At 35.0% G+C, this 15,430-nt stretch overlaps 1 protein-coding gene and 1 long non-coding RNA gene across 10 annotated transcripts in view; both read left to right on the top strand.

The window, feature by feature from the left end:
• The window catches only part of LOC123530483 (hepatocyte growth factor receptor-like), an 87,188-nt gene extending 81,399 nt beyond the window's left edge, over positions 1-5,789 (top strand). For all 9 annotated transcript variants that reach the window (XM_053521292.1, XM_053521290.1, XM_053521288.1 and 6 more), the window contains 3 exons: positions 89-258; positions 1,241-1,351; positions 2,707-5,789. In XM_053521292.1, coding sequence (XP_053377267.1) covers positions 89-258; positions 1,241-1,351; positions 2,707-2,933 — 508 coding nt within the window. In that variant the 3' untranslated portion in view covers positions 2,934-5,789. The remainder of the gene's footprint in view (positions 1-88; positions 259-1,240; positions 1,352-2,706) is intronic.
• A 5-nt stretch (positions 5,790-5,794) lies between these two features.
• LOC128547838 (uncharacterized) lies at positions 5,795-11,833 on the top strand. Its single transcript, XR_008366685.1, has 2 exons — positions 5,795-7,614; positions 7,645-11,833. It is a non-coding gene; the product is annotated as an uncharacterized LOC128547838 (long non-coding RNA).
• Positions 11,834-15,430: the final 3,597 nt, after the last annotated feature.

Raw genomic sequence — 15,430 nt, forward strand, 5'->3', positions numbered from 1 at the left:
TTCTTACTCAGATAAAGTAAAACAACTTCGTATTCCTGAATCTTAAAATCTAAAAATAAACAAAATGAAAACTTCCTTTCTGCTTTAGGTACGCAATAATGAGAAAATGCTGGCATCCAAATCCAAAGGAGCGTCCAGAATTTTCACACCTAGCTCATGAAATTAATGACATGATTACGATGTTGGAGCAAGCCATGAAACAGGGTCAGCATACTGCTGATATACAGACAACATATGTTAACATGGAAAACTGTACAGGTACTGTTTAACATGCTTTCCAACCTTTAACTTTTACCCAGCTAAATTTCTAACATGGACTGGTCTTTCATTCACTTTTTGCCATACCACTTGTTATTCAAAGGGGTGTTCACTGAAAATTTATTGACTGAATAGCGGACAGTGCAGACAAAGGCAGAATCACTAGCCAGTCAGCAGGTTAAAGGTTAAATGAATCATAAAAACATGTCACTCTGTAATTTTAATGTCTTTCCTCAACAAACTGAACCTTGTTGATTAAAAAATTAACATGTGATTAGGCTAACAGGAGATTAGCTTTTAGAGTTATATTTCAACATTTTAGAAGACTTAGTAAAAAACAAATGTATGAGTTAAGGATTATGAAAGCTAAAAATTCCAAACATCATACTAGTTTTTCCTGTCAAGACTAATATTTTGAATCCAAAATAATTGGTGGTAAGTTTTGTTTGTTTGTTTTGGGTTTAACGCCGTTTTTCAACAGTATTTCAGTTATGTAACGGCGGGTTAACCTAACCAGTGTTCCTAGATTCTATACCAGTACAAACCTGTTTTCCGCAAGTAACTGCCAACTTCCCCACATGAATCAGAGGTGGAGGATTAATGATTTCAGACACGATGTCGTTTATCAAATAGTCACGGAGAACATACGCCTCGCCCGAGGATCGAACTCACTACCCCGCGATCCGTAGATCAACGCTCTACCTACTGAGCTAAGCGGGCGGGCAGTGGTAAGTTTTAACAGCCAGTTTAATTTTTAATCAACTGGGTTGAAATCCCATGTTATCCAAGTGAATGAAAGAATTCAGAAGTCATAATGAAATTCGGGTATCTTGATTTTTTCCATAGTAAAAATGTGTGTTGTGAATTGTTAAATTTTGTTGTAAGAATGTGTCACATTTTTCAGTATCACATGGATTCTGCACCCTCTCTCCTCCATTCACAAATGTACATACATAGTTTGTATAATTGTTTTACTTTATAGATTATCATTACACAGATGAATTGATGCCAAAGGGATCAGTATCTTATGATACAGACTCAGCACCCACTTCCCCAACTTCACCGACATCTCCATCCCCACAAGGGGCCTCAGGTAAGTTTTTAGCTCACCAGAGCACGAAGTGATCAAGGTAAGCTAATGTGACCGGTCATCGTCCGGCGTCTGTCGTCGTCCATCATGCATTGTGCGTTGTCCTTCAACATTGCCTTGTTAACACTCTAGAGGTCACATTTATGACCCTGTTTGTTTGAAACTTGGTCAGAATGTTTGTCTTGATGATCTCTAGGTCAGGTTCGAAACTGGGTCATGTGGGGTCAAAAACTAGTTCAGTAGGCCAGATAAAAGGAAAATCTTATTAACACTACAGAGTCCATAGTTTAAGTTTGAAACAAATGAGAATTGGTCAGAATGTTTGTCTTGATGACCTCAAGGTCAGGTTTTAGTCTGGGTCATGTGGGGTCAAAAACTAGGTCACACGGTCAAATCAAAGGAAAAGCTGGTTAACACTCTAGAGTCCACAGTTTAAGTTTGAAACCTATGAGAATTAGTCAGAATTTGTCTTGATGACCTCTAGGTCAAGATCGAATCTGGGTCATGTGGGGGTCAAAAACAAGGTCACCTGGTCAAATCAAAGGAAAAGCTTGTGAACATTGAAACTGAAACTGTTTTATTTTATTAAACGCCTATTTTTACGTAAAATATATTCAATGGCGTTTTACAAATACATAAAAAATACGACAAAAATTACGACAATTTAAATGAACTATGGCAAAATGAGCATAAATATCATTGTGAATCAACTATTTAGTAAGCATTAAACAAAAGATCAGGCATCAAACATTCTACACGCCACAGTTGTGACCCAGTCATTATGAAACTTGGTCAGAATGTTTGACTTGATGATCTCTAGGTTAAATTTGAAATTGGGTCATATGGGGTTAAAAACTAGGTCAGTAAGCCAGATCAATGGAAAATCTTGTTAACACTTGCAAGTCCACAGTTTAAGGTTCAAACTCAAGAGAATTGGTCAGAATGTTTGTCTTAATGACCTCTAGGACATCTTTGAATCTTGGTCTTGTGGGGTTAAAAAAACAAGGTCACCTGGTCAAATCAAAGGAAAACTTGTTAACACTAAAGACCACAGTTGTGACCTAGTCTTTATAAAACTCAGTCAGAATGTTTGTCTTGATGTATCTCTAGGTCAAGTTTGAAACTAGGTCATGTGAGGTCAAAAACTAGGTCAGTAGGCCAGATCAACTCTGGTGAGTGATATAGGGCCATCATGGCCCTCTTGTTTTTATAGTACCTTTCATAGTCTACAGATGAGATTTATTTTATCAGTCTTTTAAATAGTGTGTAGTTACTGAATAATGGAGAGAACTTGAATGTATAGATGTTATGCATAGAAAGAAATCATTAAGATTGATATTTCCTTTCTTATTTGACAGGTACTTCCAAAGACTTACCTAGCAACTCCAATTTCAACCATGACACGGGGAGCCCACAACCTGCACCAAAGCCAAAGCCTGAGAAGAAACCTTCACCAAGAAAGGAGGAAAGTACAGAAAAGAACGAAACTACAGAAAGGGATGAAAACACAGAAAAGGATACTGCAGATACCCCGGAAGATCCTGTTTTACCAGACAAAGAACAAAAAGGAGAGTCTGTAGCATAGTTTATATAATGCAGAACTTGCCTTTCTAACTTTCCCTGTGTGTGGAAATAGATATATAGTGGTGTAAAATATAATGGCACGAAATCGTAGGTACTGTAGATAGGAAAAGTTTTTACATGAATTTAATTATACCACTTTTTTATGCAGGCATATAAACTCTAGAGATTATAGTTCCATTTTATTGTTTATGTCATTCATTTAATGGTAAAGGTTAATTACCTCCTTGATTTAAAGGAAGAAAGTATTTTGCTTCTCCATGTGATGTTTTTTTCTATTTTTCAATAAATTTCTAAAGATGTGAAGAAAAAGGGTTGTCTATGACTGAACTATTTTTTTACTGATGCTATTAATGAGGAAATGAATAAGAGTGACACAAATTATAACTTAACATTTAAGATACTTGATATGTAAACATGATTTTTGAAAAAATATATTAAGACGAGTTCTGATAAAAATTAGTTAAACTGAAAATATGTATAGATCTACATCATTCATTGTTTTTAAGTTGATTTCATTTTGAAGTGATACAAAAAAATTATCTTAACATTGTATGGCAGTAATGCAGAGTAAGGGTCTCATTTCATGTATTACTAACTTGGTCTCAGAAAAAGGGGCAGTTGAAACATGAAAATCATTTTAAACATGGTTATGTTTTTATGGAAGCTGTGAGAAAGTCTGATTAACGGACAAAGATATAACTTTTAAAATAATTTTTACAGTGTATTTACTATTTTTCACTATTTTTATATCTACTGAGATTTTTGCTTCTATTTTGGTGAATGATTGTAAGATATTTATCAGGCATTTGAATTAATCTGATTATTGTATATCTTGATCTTTAAGACTAAGCTAGTTCTATACATGTATATGCAAAGCTTTGTATATGATTTATATGATGATAGATAGATGAACATTTGTAAATTGTGCAAAGTTCAAATTTTATGTATTCACTTTGAATAAATGAACATTTTCTATGAATAACTTTACAGTTTGCTTTGAGTAACTTTACACTTTGCTCTGAGTAACTTTACACTTTGCACTGAGTAACTTTAAAACTTTACACTTTGCTCTGAGTAACTTTACATCTTGCTCTTTGTAACTTTACACCTTACTCCAAATAACTTTACACATTACTCTGAGTAACTTTACACCTTACTCTAAATAACTTTACACATTTCTCTGAGTAAATTTACACATTTCTCCGAGTAACTTTACACTTTTCTCTTATTAACTTTACATCTTTCTCTTTGCAACTTTACACCTTGCTCTGAATAACTTCTCAATTTTGCTGAAGGCCTGTGTTCAGTGTTCATTTTGCATCTTAGATTTTTGTTGACTAGAATGTCATAAAATGAAGTCATATTTTATCTCGAGGAGAATTCTAGAAGATATTACAATTAACATGATGTAATCATACCTGTACATTTGTATCATTAGTTATTAAAACAATGAGAGTAGATATGGAGCTTCTATGATTTTTAAGTATATTAATTATTGAAGAAGCTAGAAAATCATGACTGGCTAAAATGTTTTGAAAAAATATCGGGGTTCTCTGTATATTGCATTGTTGGCATGTACTTTTCAGTGTGATACTGTATTTCTCTTTGCTAAACATGCAGGTTTTTGTGTCTTCTTGCCTATACATTTTGACTGTGCTCTTTATATTAGAAGTTAAAATACAAGACATTTTCCACCGCATCAATATGACTACAAAAGATGTAAAAAGAAATGATTTCTAAGTTGGGTTTTGATGAGTCATGTTTAAGATCCTTTGTGTTTCATCAGTTTTATTAGAAACAATGCAAATTACATACACAATGTATGTTGGTGTGCATTATATGCAGAATATACGGTAATAGAATTACTTTGCATGGTAAATGGAAAAAACTTTTTCAGGAGTGTTGCATTGTTGCTGTAATGATATTAAGTCTCCTTGGAAATAAAGTCTACACGCTTAGTTCAATGGGACGGGGCAGATCTACGGATCACGGGTTGTGACTTCGATTCATGGGCGAGGTGCATGTTCTCTGTGACAGTTTGATAAAAGACAGTGTGTCTGAAATCATTGTTGTCCATCACTGATTCATGTGGAGAAGTTGGCAGTTACTTGCAGAGAACAGGTTTGTACTGGTGCAGAATCCAGTAATACTGGTTAGGTTAACTGCCCGCCATTATATAACTGAAATACTTTGTTAAAATTGAAGCAAAGATGCCTTTAAACTAATGTTAACTGCTCCTAAACTTTGCATATTGATCTTCAGCAAAATACATTCCTCAAAATTGTATTTCTCAAAGAGACTCTCACATTGTTTAGGCAATTTTTTTCTGTTAAAGTTATCAATGGTACAGATTTACTGACATGAATTTTGCAATATATCCTAATAAACTACCATATATTTTGTGCATAGGGAAGTAAACCATCCCAATGTTTTGTTTTTTTTAAATAATGGAGAATATCAACATTCCTCTTGCTTTTTTCACCAATGTCTAGCACTTATTTGTACTCAATTTTTCAGTGTCACATATACATTCTATGCCAAACTTGGTGGAAATGAAAATGTGGAAAAATTTCACCCAAACTGTGCATGTAGCTTTAATATGGCATCCCATATTTCGTAGACAATCATAGAAGCTCTCATAGTTTAGCACTTGTTAACAATATACACAGCTTTATCTGTTAATCTCTTTGTTATAGTTCTACATGTATATCATCTTTCAAATTGCTCAATTTATATTCTCTTCACGTTCTGTATATATTAGGTGTGGCCAAACTACTATATGACCGTTTTATGTAATGTATTCATATTTATCATTTTATTAGAATCTGACTGTATGTGAGTTAGCAGTTTTTATGAGTTACTTGTATGTGAGTTAGCAGTTTTTATGAGTTACTTATCTGAAGTACTGTACATAAATATAGTGCAGTTTTTCTACAAAATAGAAGGTTGTCTTTTCAAACATTTTTCTTTTTGTGAATTTTAGATATATAGCTTAACCAAGGTAAGGAACTTTCGTGGGCGGGGGAATGTGACTACATCTCAACTTTTTACCCTATTTGCATACTTCTTATCACATTTGCACAAAGTATTAAATGGGATGTCGATAAAAAAAGATGGGTTTTTTTGCAAAGAAGAGAGATAATTAACAGATGACTGAATCTCTACGTCCTAAATTGGGTCCATAATGTCTAGTATTCAGTATGGTTGTAACCTTTCATGTTTAACTGTTTTTTTAGAAATTATTTTTAGTAGTAATGATAAATGACAAAAGAAGTCATTGTTGTGTAAATTTTCAGGTGTTTTACTTCTCAAGAAAATTGCATATTGTTTGTAATAGTGTGTAGTTTTGTTTGTTTCTTATTTTAGATGTACCGGTATTTAAGAGATGTGTAATATATAACTTACATTCCAAGTATTGGTTTAATGATAAATATTGACAGTGAATTGTAGAAAAATATTGATGTAAATTTTGAAATAGAAAAATGTACACATTTCCCTACATGGTTTTAGAATAATTGTAAATACTTGAATGTTTTTGCATGTATATATAGTTAGAAAATATAATAAATTTCTTGCATTACTTTACACATTCTAAGAGTCAGTAATATACAATGTATAATGGTGCCTTTCTTTATTGTGATAACAGTGTAATAAATATAAGGTTGTATAGATAAAAAGTTTTACCTGATAATATTCTTTCTGTTTACTGTATAAACATGAATGTTTATGGGTGCAAAATCTATTGCAGTTTTAGCTGAAATCTGAAAGAAATGTTACAGGGATCTAGTTTGATGTGCTTAAATGTTATTAAAGGTATAATGGTTTTCTGATAATTATGATAATAAGGTGTCAGAGCGAAAGTGGTCTGACCTCATTTAGATAAAGGATCATTTAGAATAGTTTAGCTCTCACCTTTCATAACAATGGCAAATATGTTCCTTGATTGAGGGGCTATCTTCTCATCTAATATACCACTTTTTGCCATTGACAATTATACCCGGCTTAAATATTTACGCCCCATCTAAACCCAAGTTTGTGGGGGTGGGGGATCTGTCTGTCATAAAGTCATATAATTTATCCTTTGCAAACTATTTGAGGTACAAACTACCTATGTTTAAAGTGATTCAAATAAAACTTAATACAAAAATTAACTTGCCATGTAGATACAGGTATTTTCTTTCAGGGTAGAGTATTGCAGAGTTATAGGCCTTTACTTCCACTGAATAAGCAGTTTTATAGGGGTAAAACATCTATCACATTTAGTGATAGCTCTTTTTTTACTGTTATCAAACATTTCAGTTATGAGTTGAAAAGTAGTAATATTGACACAGACGTGTTCAGTAATAAAGTAGTTCAAGTGGAGATAATTAAACAATGGCTGATATTTTAAATTTTTGAATATTTCATTAAAAAAATAACTGGTAAAATCACGGAATTGAAACTATCATTTACTACTAAGCAGTTAAGGTCAAGACTATTTTAAGGCAAAAAAACAAACAAATATATATACAAGGTTTTTAGATCAATTTATAAGTTTACAAACTGAGCCATGTTATAAGGATCCAAGCAGAGCAGAAGTCCCTGCTCATTTTTATCTTGACTATTTTAAGAGTAGGTAGCTAAGAGCTGTTGGACTCGCCCGTGTGTCAGCGTTGGCGTCCCAATTTGGTTAAGTTTTTTATGTAAGCTGGTATCTCAGTAACCACTTCTAGGAATGGATTGAAACTTCCCATACTTATTAGCACTGATGAACTGATCTACATTGAACACATTCCATAACTCTATTTTGATTTTTTTTACAAAATTATGGCTTTTTTTTTCGATTTAATAATTTTTGGTAAAGTTTTTATATGTAAGCTGGTATCACAGTACCCACTGATGGGAATGGACTGAAAGTTCACAGACTTGTTCACTGTCATGATCTGTCATGCTGTGCTCAAATTCCATAACTCTACTTTGCATTTTTACAGAATTATTTCCCTTTTTTGACTTCTATATTCATTCAATTCACAAGGCTGTCCCCAAGAGCTCTTGTTAGCTGACTAAAGTGGCATGTATTATTTGTTATATTTATACCAAAGAAAGATTGTGTTTGATCTTATTTATAAATATTAAGTTACATTGTCCAAAATCGATAAGGAGGATGCTGTGGGGAAAAAAAAAACTGTTAAAAGTCACGCTGCGGGTAGTAATAATGGCAACTGTCATACTGTAGACCACTTGAGGTCACATTTAGTAAAGAGGGAAATATTCAAACGAGGTGTAATGTTATATATTTATTGAATGGCTTGCAGGTCAATAGTCAAAACTATTGCCTGAGGTCCAAAGGCTTAAGTGCCAGTAGTTTCAAGTTTGCCAGTAAGCCATTCAATAAGTGTTTTATTATTGGACATCAGAAATAAATGTCCGTATTTTTTTTCATTTAAGTTTTGACTTTAAGGCAGCAAACTTTACTGTTGAACTATATCCCAGTTAATAGCACAAACTATGGACCATCAGTGTATATAAGGAGTCGTGCAATAATTTAAAAAATGAGCTGTCCATAAACTTTCCTGGTTATATAGTTTTCCTGCAATATTAGAAAAATGTGCCTATAGATTTATCACTGTATATATAACACCTATATAAAATTGTACATGTAACTTCTTTTTATTGAGGTATGTAGTCATTTACATTTTTTCCTACAAGTATATTATTTTTTTCTACAGTATGTATGTAGTTATTTTCCTTTTTGTATGTTACCTCTAAAAATACAATATGATAATAATAATAAAGAAATGGACCTTATTATGGTGCAATATCACCCTTTTATTCATAATTTCAAGAAACTGACATTGTTATGGTACAATATCACATTTTTATTAATCCCCTGCCACGAGTGGTGGGGGGTTATAGGAATGGTCTCCGTCTGTCCATCCTTTCGTCCATCTGTAACACTTTTGTGTCCGCTCCATATCGCCTAAACCCCTTGAAGGATTTTCATGAAACCTGGGTCAAATGATCACCTCATCAAGACGATGTGCAGAACTCATGAGTCAGCCATGTAGGCTCAAGGTCAAGGTCACAACTCAAGGTCAAAGGTTTTAGCCTTCCATTTCATGTCCACTCTGTATCTCCTAAACCCCTTGAAGGAATTTTATAAAACTTGGGTCAAATGATCACCTCATCAAGAGGATGTGCAGAACTCATGAGTCGGACATGCCAGCTCAAGATCAAGGTCACAACTTAGGGTTAAAGGTTTGAGCCTTCCATTTTGTGTCCACTCTGTATCTCCTAAACGCCTTGAAGGATTTTCATGAAACTTTGGTCAAATGATCACCTCATCAAGACGATGTGCAGAACTCATGAGTCAGCCATATTGGTTCAAGATCAAGGTCACAACTCAGGGTCAAAGGTTTGAACCTTCCATTTTGTGTCCGCTCTGTATCTCCTAATCCCCTTGAAAGATTCATATGAAACCTGGGTCAAATGATCACCTCATCAAGACAATGTGCAGAACTCATGAGTCAGCCATGCCGGCTCAAGGTTAAGGTCACAAAGGTTTGAGCCTTCCATTTTGTGTCCACTCTGTATCTCCTAAACCCCTTGAAGGTTTTTCATTAAACTTTGGTCAAATGATCACCACATCAAGAACTCGTGATTCAGCTATGTCAACTCAAGGTCAAGGTCACAACTCAGAATTCATGAGTCAGTCATGTCAGTTCGAGGTCAAGGTCACAGCTCAAGGTCAAAGGTTTACCCTTTCACTATCCATAACAGTGGCAGGAGATTTAGCTTTCTTTCAGACTGCCTTGTTTATTTTAGCCTGTGCCTTTCTTTAACAGCATGTTTTATGACAGGTCAACAATGACCAGTCAATTCAGGATTTTTTTTCACATTCTTTGTTCCAATAAAGCCTCTCTCTTCATGTGACATGTAATTTTACTTTTTCTATGTTTGGCTTGATGCAACACAGGTAAACATTGGTTCAAATCATTGAAAAGACGAATAGCCAATCTGTAAATTTTACATTTTCATGTGTGGATATGCAGTTCATACAAAATATTGAATCTAGTGTACACTTGGTGAAAGAATTCTTGATTTTACTCTGGAATGATGAAAGTTTTGTTGCATTAGGCAAAACGCTGGAAAAATACAAAACTAAGATATAATTTATATTGGGTGGTTTGTATTTATTTGAATTGAGTCCCATTTTCTATCTTTATAGTTATGTTTTACACTGGTTATTGACTGTCTATGATAACCAAAGTTTTAATTAAATGTATATTGTGCATATTACCTTGCTTCACTGCCTGCAGACTAGCTTGTAAATTTCTGTGTAACCAGTTTTCTATGGATTATATAGCAATATTCTGATTTACTTGAAAATAGATGTACAAGGAATTCCAAATTCTATTTTTCAGCAACAGCTGAATACTAGCATATATTTTATTAAATTTTATGAAACTTTTTTTCTCTTTTTACAGATTTTAAGAACTTTTTTAGATTATAAATATACATGACACAAATATATATTGGTGCAAAGCTATATTGTGAGAAAGTTCGGTTTAACCAGATTTTATTTGATGTATACATTCCATGAGACAATAAAATGAATGCAGGCCCACCTGCTTAGCTTAATATGGAGCGCACAGATCTGTGGGTTGTGGGGTATCTTGTTTGAACCCTGGGCGAGGTGTTTGTTCTCTGTGACGATTTGTTAGAAGACATTTTGTCTGAAATCATTTCATCCTTCACCGCTGATTCATGTGAAGAAGCTGGCATTTACTTGCAGAGAACAGGCTAGTACAAAATCCAGGAACACTGATAAGGTTAATATTGTTACATTAACTGGAAAATACTGTTGAAAAATGGCACTCTACAAAAAACAAAACATTTCTTTTAGAAACAGACGAATTCCTTATGTAGGAAAACAGTAATATACTGTATCAGTGGTTTATTTTGTGGCATAGAAATGTCTGTGATTACTGGTAAATATTTGCCAAATTAAAGACACACCTAAGTTAAGGAAAGGGTTTAGCAAGTACTTCGAAATTCGTAGATAGTAAAAGCAAGCTATCAGTTAGCAATAAGAATACTATTGTTTTCACTTTGAACCTGCCTCAACAGATCATTTATTGACAGTTGTCTGCAAACATTTTATATATCACATGTATAAACTATTCACAAACATCTTCGCATGCAAAAGGTCAACTTGCGGTTTTTCACAAAATTTCTGTGTTGTAAAATTTTTCAAACATACGTAACTGATGGTATAGGAGTATGTACATGGAGCGTATATACACAGAATATTGATTTTGTTACAGGGAGATTGAAGTTTGTTTGTTTTTTTGTGTGAAATGATTTTTATTTAGTAGGTTGTAGAAGTGAAGGAAATTACAAATATGGAACGGTTGAATTATGTAACATGTTTTTGTGAATCCTTGAAATGCTAGAGTGAAATATATATGGTAATTTCTTCTTGTTTTAAATATTAGATCAAAATATCTTTCACTCCTGAACACAAGAAACTTCATTTTCACCGGTGGCTACCCCACTCATAAGAAAAAGTGCCACTGGTGTTCACTCGGTGAAAGATGTTTAAATCTTAAACTGACACACACAAAAAATCCGCTATATATTTTAGCAATGGTGCAAACATTATTATTATTATATTCAAAAGTTTTTTACTATACGTGAAAACCCCCTTTTGATAATTAATAAACTTAATTTGAAAAATATGGGTTTATAGACACTTTTTTTCACCACCTATATGATTTAGACGCTAGTTGCCATAACTCTCATATTGAAATTCATATATATAAATTTGTTAAAATTTTCATGTCTTTCTTCACTTGATACGTTATTTTATTTTATTCTCTATATTGTAAATTTTATAGAATAAATCTTTAAAAAGTAAAACATTTTGGTTTGTTTTATTGTCAAACAGTAACGTGACAAACCCATTTCAGTGATCTGTATGCGCATACTTGACTGTCTGTTGTCCAGCACCAACATTTTACCCTCCACATGTTCTAATTTATTTTAGCACGATTGTGGTGAATATTTCAAGCTTAATTGATTCACTCTCGAGTCCTCTTCCTGTACATAAGTGGTCGTGATTCCAGGTAGCTCAAATCTACGGCCCACGGGTTTAGCAGCTTATACCTTAACCACTAGCCCATCGCTTCCATTAATTCTAATTGTCCGCCAGCTTATCTCAATGGGGAGAGCGCAAATCTACGGATTGTAGCAACCCGAGTTCGATCTCCGGTTGAGGCGTATGCTCACCGTGACGATTCTATAAAAGACATTATGCCTAAAATCATTTCGAGAACAAGTTAGTACTGTTACGCCGTTTTTTCAACAGTATTTCAGTTATGTAACGGCGGGCAGTTACCAGTGTTCCTGGATTCTGTACCAGTACAAACCTGTTCTCCGCAAGTAACTGCCAACTTCCCCATATGAGTCGGAGGTTGGGGACGAATGATGTTAGACACAATGTCTTCTATCAAATCGTCATGGAGAACATACGTCCCGGTGGCACCCGGTGGTCGAACTCGCGACCCCGAGACTATAGATCTGCTCTCTCCCTATTGCGCTAAGCTGTCTTGTTAGCAACTCGGAAAGCAGCTTGTCGTTCTTCCCCCATGTTGTCTACTAAACCTGCAAACCGTCAGCATTGTAATCAACTTACGCATGTATATATAGGTATGTAGACACGTGTTTTAAAAAAACATTTACCGTCATCTCTGAACGCTCCGCTGTAGGACATGTCGAGGGCTTAGAGCGAAACTGGTCTATCTGTATATAGAAATAGAAGCAGATAGACCAGTTTCGCTCTAAGCCCTCGATGTTCATTCACAGAAATATAATACATATCGCCTTATTTGCGTACATGTAATCTCGGGTGCTTCAGTATCTAATTACAACTCTGTATGAAGTGTCTACGGATTCTGACCTAACAATCTGATTTTGTAGTACAGCCCCTTTTCCCTCAATTTTGTTACAAATGAAAATGAAGTAACAGTTTCAAAGCATGTTCATCTAAAACTGCAGTCTAAATGATTCATTTTTTCCAGATGATTTTATTTATTTATTTTATGTTTTCCAGTGAATTATAGAGTATTCTCAGTGAAATAAAAGTGATAATCCACAGTTTTGAAACAGTAGATTATCATTTTTATTATGTCTCCCCAAGGAGACATATTGTTTTTGCCCTGTCCGTCCGTCCGTCCGTCCGTACGTCATACTTCATTTCCGAGCAATAACTGGAGAACCATTTGACCTAGAACCTTCAAACTTCATAGGGTTGTAGGGCTGCTGGAGTAGACGACCCCTATTGTTTTTGGGGTCACTCCGTCAAAGGTCAAGGTCACAGGGGCCTGAACATTGAAAACCATTTCCGATCAATAACTAGAGAACCACTTGACCCAGAATGTTGAAACTTCAAAGGATGATTGGTCATGAAGAGTAGATGACCCCTATTGATTTTTGGGTCACTCTGTCAAAGGTCAAGGTCACAGGGGCCTGAACATTGAAAACCATTTCCGATCAATAACTAGAGAACCACTTGACCCAGAATGTTGAAACTTCATAGGATGATTGGTCATAAAGAGTAATTGACCCCTATTGATTTTGGGGTCACTCCATCAAAGGTCAAGGTCACAGGGGCCTGAACATTGAAAACCATTTCCGATCAATAACTAGAGAACCACTTGACCCAGAATGTTGAAACTTCATAGGATGATTGTACATGCAAAGTAGATGACTCCTGTCGATTTTGGGGTCACTCCATTAAAGGTCAAGGTCACAGGGGCCTGAACATTGAAAACCATTTTCCGGTCAATAACTTGAGAACCACTTGACCCAGAATGTTGAAACTTTATAGGATGATTGATCATGCACAGTAGATGACCCCTAACGATTTTGGGGTCACTCTGTGAAAGGTCAAGGTCACAGGGGCCCGAACATTGAAAACCATTTCCGGTCAGTAACTTGAGAACCACTTGACCCAGAATGATGAAACTTCATAGGATGATTGGTCATGCAGAGTAGATGACCCCTAACGATTTTAAGGTCACTCTGTTAAAGGTCAAGGCCACAGGGGCCTGAACATGGAAAACCATTTCCAATAAATAACTTGAGAACCTCTCGACCCAGAATGTTGAAACTTCATAGGATGATTGTTCATGCAGAGTAAATGACCCCTATTGTTTTTGAGGCCACTCCGTTAAAGGTCAAGGTCACAGGGGCCTGAACATTGATAACCAGTTCCGATCAATAACTTGAGAACCACTTGACCCAGAATGTTGAAACTTCATAGGATGATTGAACATGCAGAGTAGATGACCCCTATTGATTTTGGGGTCAGTTTATTAAAGGTCAAGGTCACAGTGGCCTGTTCATGTAAAATCATTTTTTGGAAATAACTTGAGAACCACTTTACCTACAATCTTGAAACTTAATAGGATGATTGGACATGCAGAGTAGATGACCCCTATTTATTTTGAGGTCACTTGATCAAAGGTCAAGGTCACAGGAGCCTGAACAGTGACTGGAGAACCACTAGGCCAAGAGTGTTGAAATTTAGCGGGATGACTGGACATGCCAAGTAGATGATCCCTATTGCAGCCAACCATCAGTGTCTCTTTGACTTTCGCTCCTGACCCCTATTGACTTCTTGCCTATAGGACTTTGCATTGGGGGAGACATGCGCTTTTTTACAAAAGCATTTTCTAGTTTTTCACTGTTTTTGCCGAACTAGTTCCGGTCCTCCGCCGCGATTGAAGTCAAATTGTATACCGAGCGTTATGAATACCGGGGACCATAATGACGTTGACGTCGTTAAAATGACGTCATTTGTGTTATGCTTTCTGTTGATCTTTCCCGCGATTTTCGACATTTTATAAATTACGCAACAAACGTAGAGTTTTACACATGAAATAAAAAGAAAATTTGTTTGTGTCAGTGAAATATCAATTTTATTTCACTCGTGCGCACCAAAAAAGTCATTTTCACTCGTGGCTACGCCACTCGTGAAAATATCAGTTTTTGATGCACACTTGTGAAATAAAATTGATATTTCACTGAAACAAACAAATATCCTTTATTTATTTGGGTTTTACGGCGCACCAACACAGTATAGGTTATATGGCGCCGAACAGGACTACAAATTTTGGTTTCTCATCTCATTTACATCGAAATAAAAGCATGAGCTATGTAATTTGAAATTTCGATAGATAAGCCGCAAATGATCGGCGGTCACAATTATCGAATCTTCATGTATATTAAAGGTCCGTGGCCAAAAACGCATGCTTTCATTATTTATCACAAAAAGTAATATGAATTGAATTAATTCTCAAAGAATACCTATATCTCTGTTCTTTCTGCAATATTATAAATTAAGTAAAAGTTACCCAACGACGAATAGGTCGCGCATTTGTCCTTGTTTCTTACGTGTTTAATGACACGCCCCTCACACTGACAAATCTTCAGAGTGCAATATAATTTGTAATA

The sequence above is a fragment of the Mercenaria mercenaria genome, chromosome 13 (genome assembly GCF_021730395.1).
Source record: "Mercenaria mercenaria strain notata chromosome 13, MADL_Memer_1, whole genome shotgun sequence".
In the NCBI taxonomy this organism is placed as follows: Eukaryota; Metazoa; Mollusca; class Bivalvia; order Venerida; family Veneridae; genus Mercenaria; species Mercenaria mercenaria.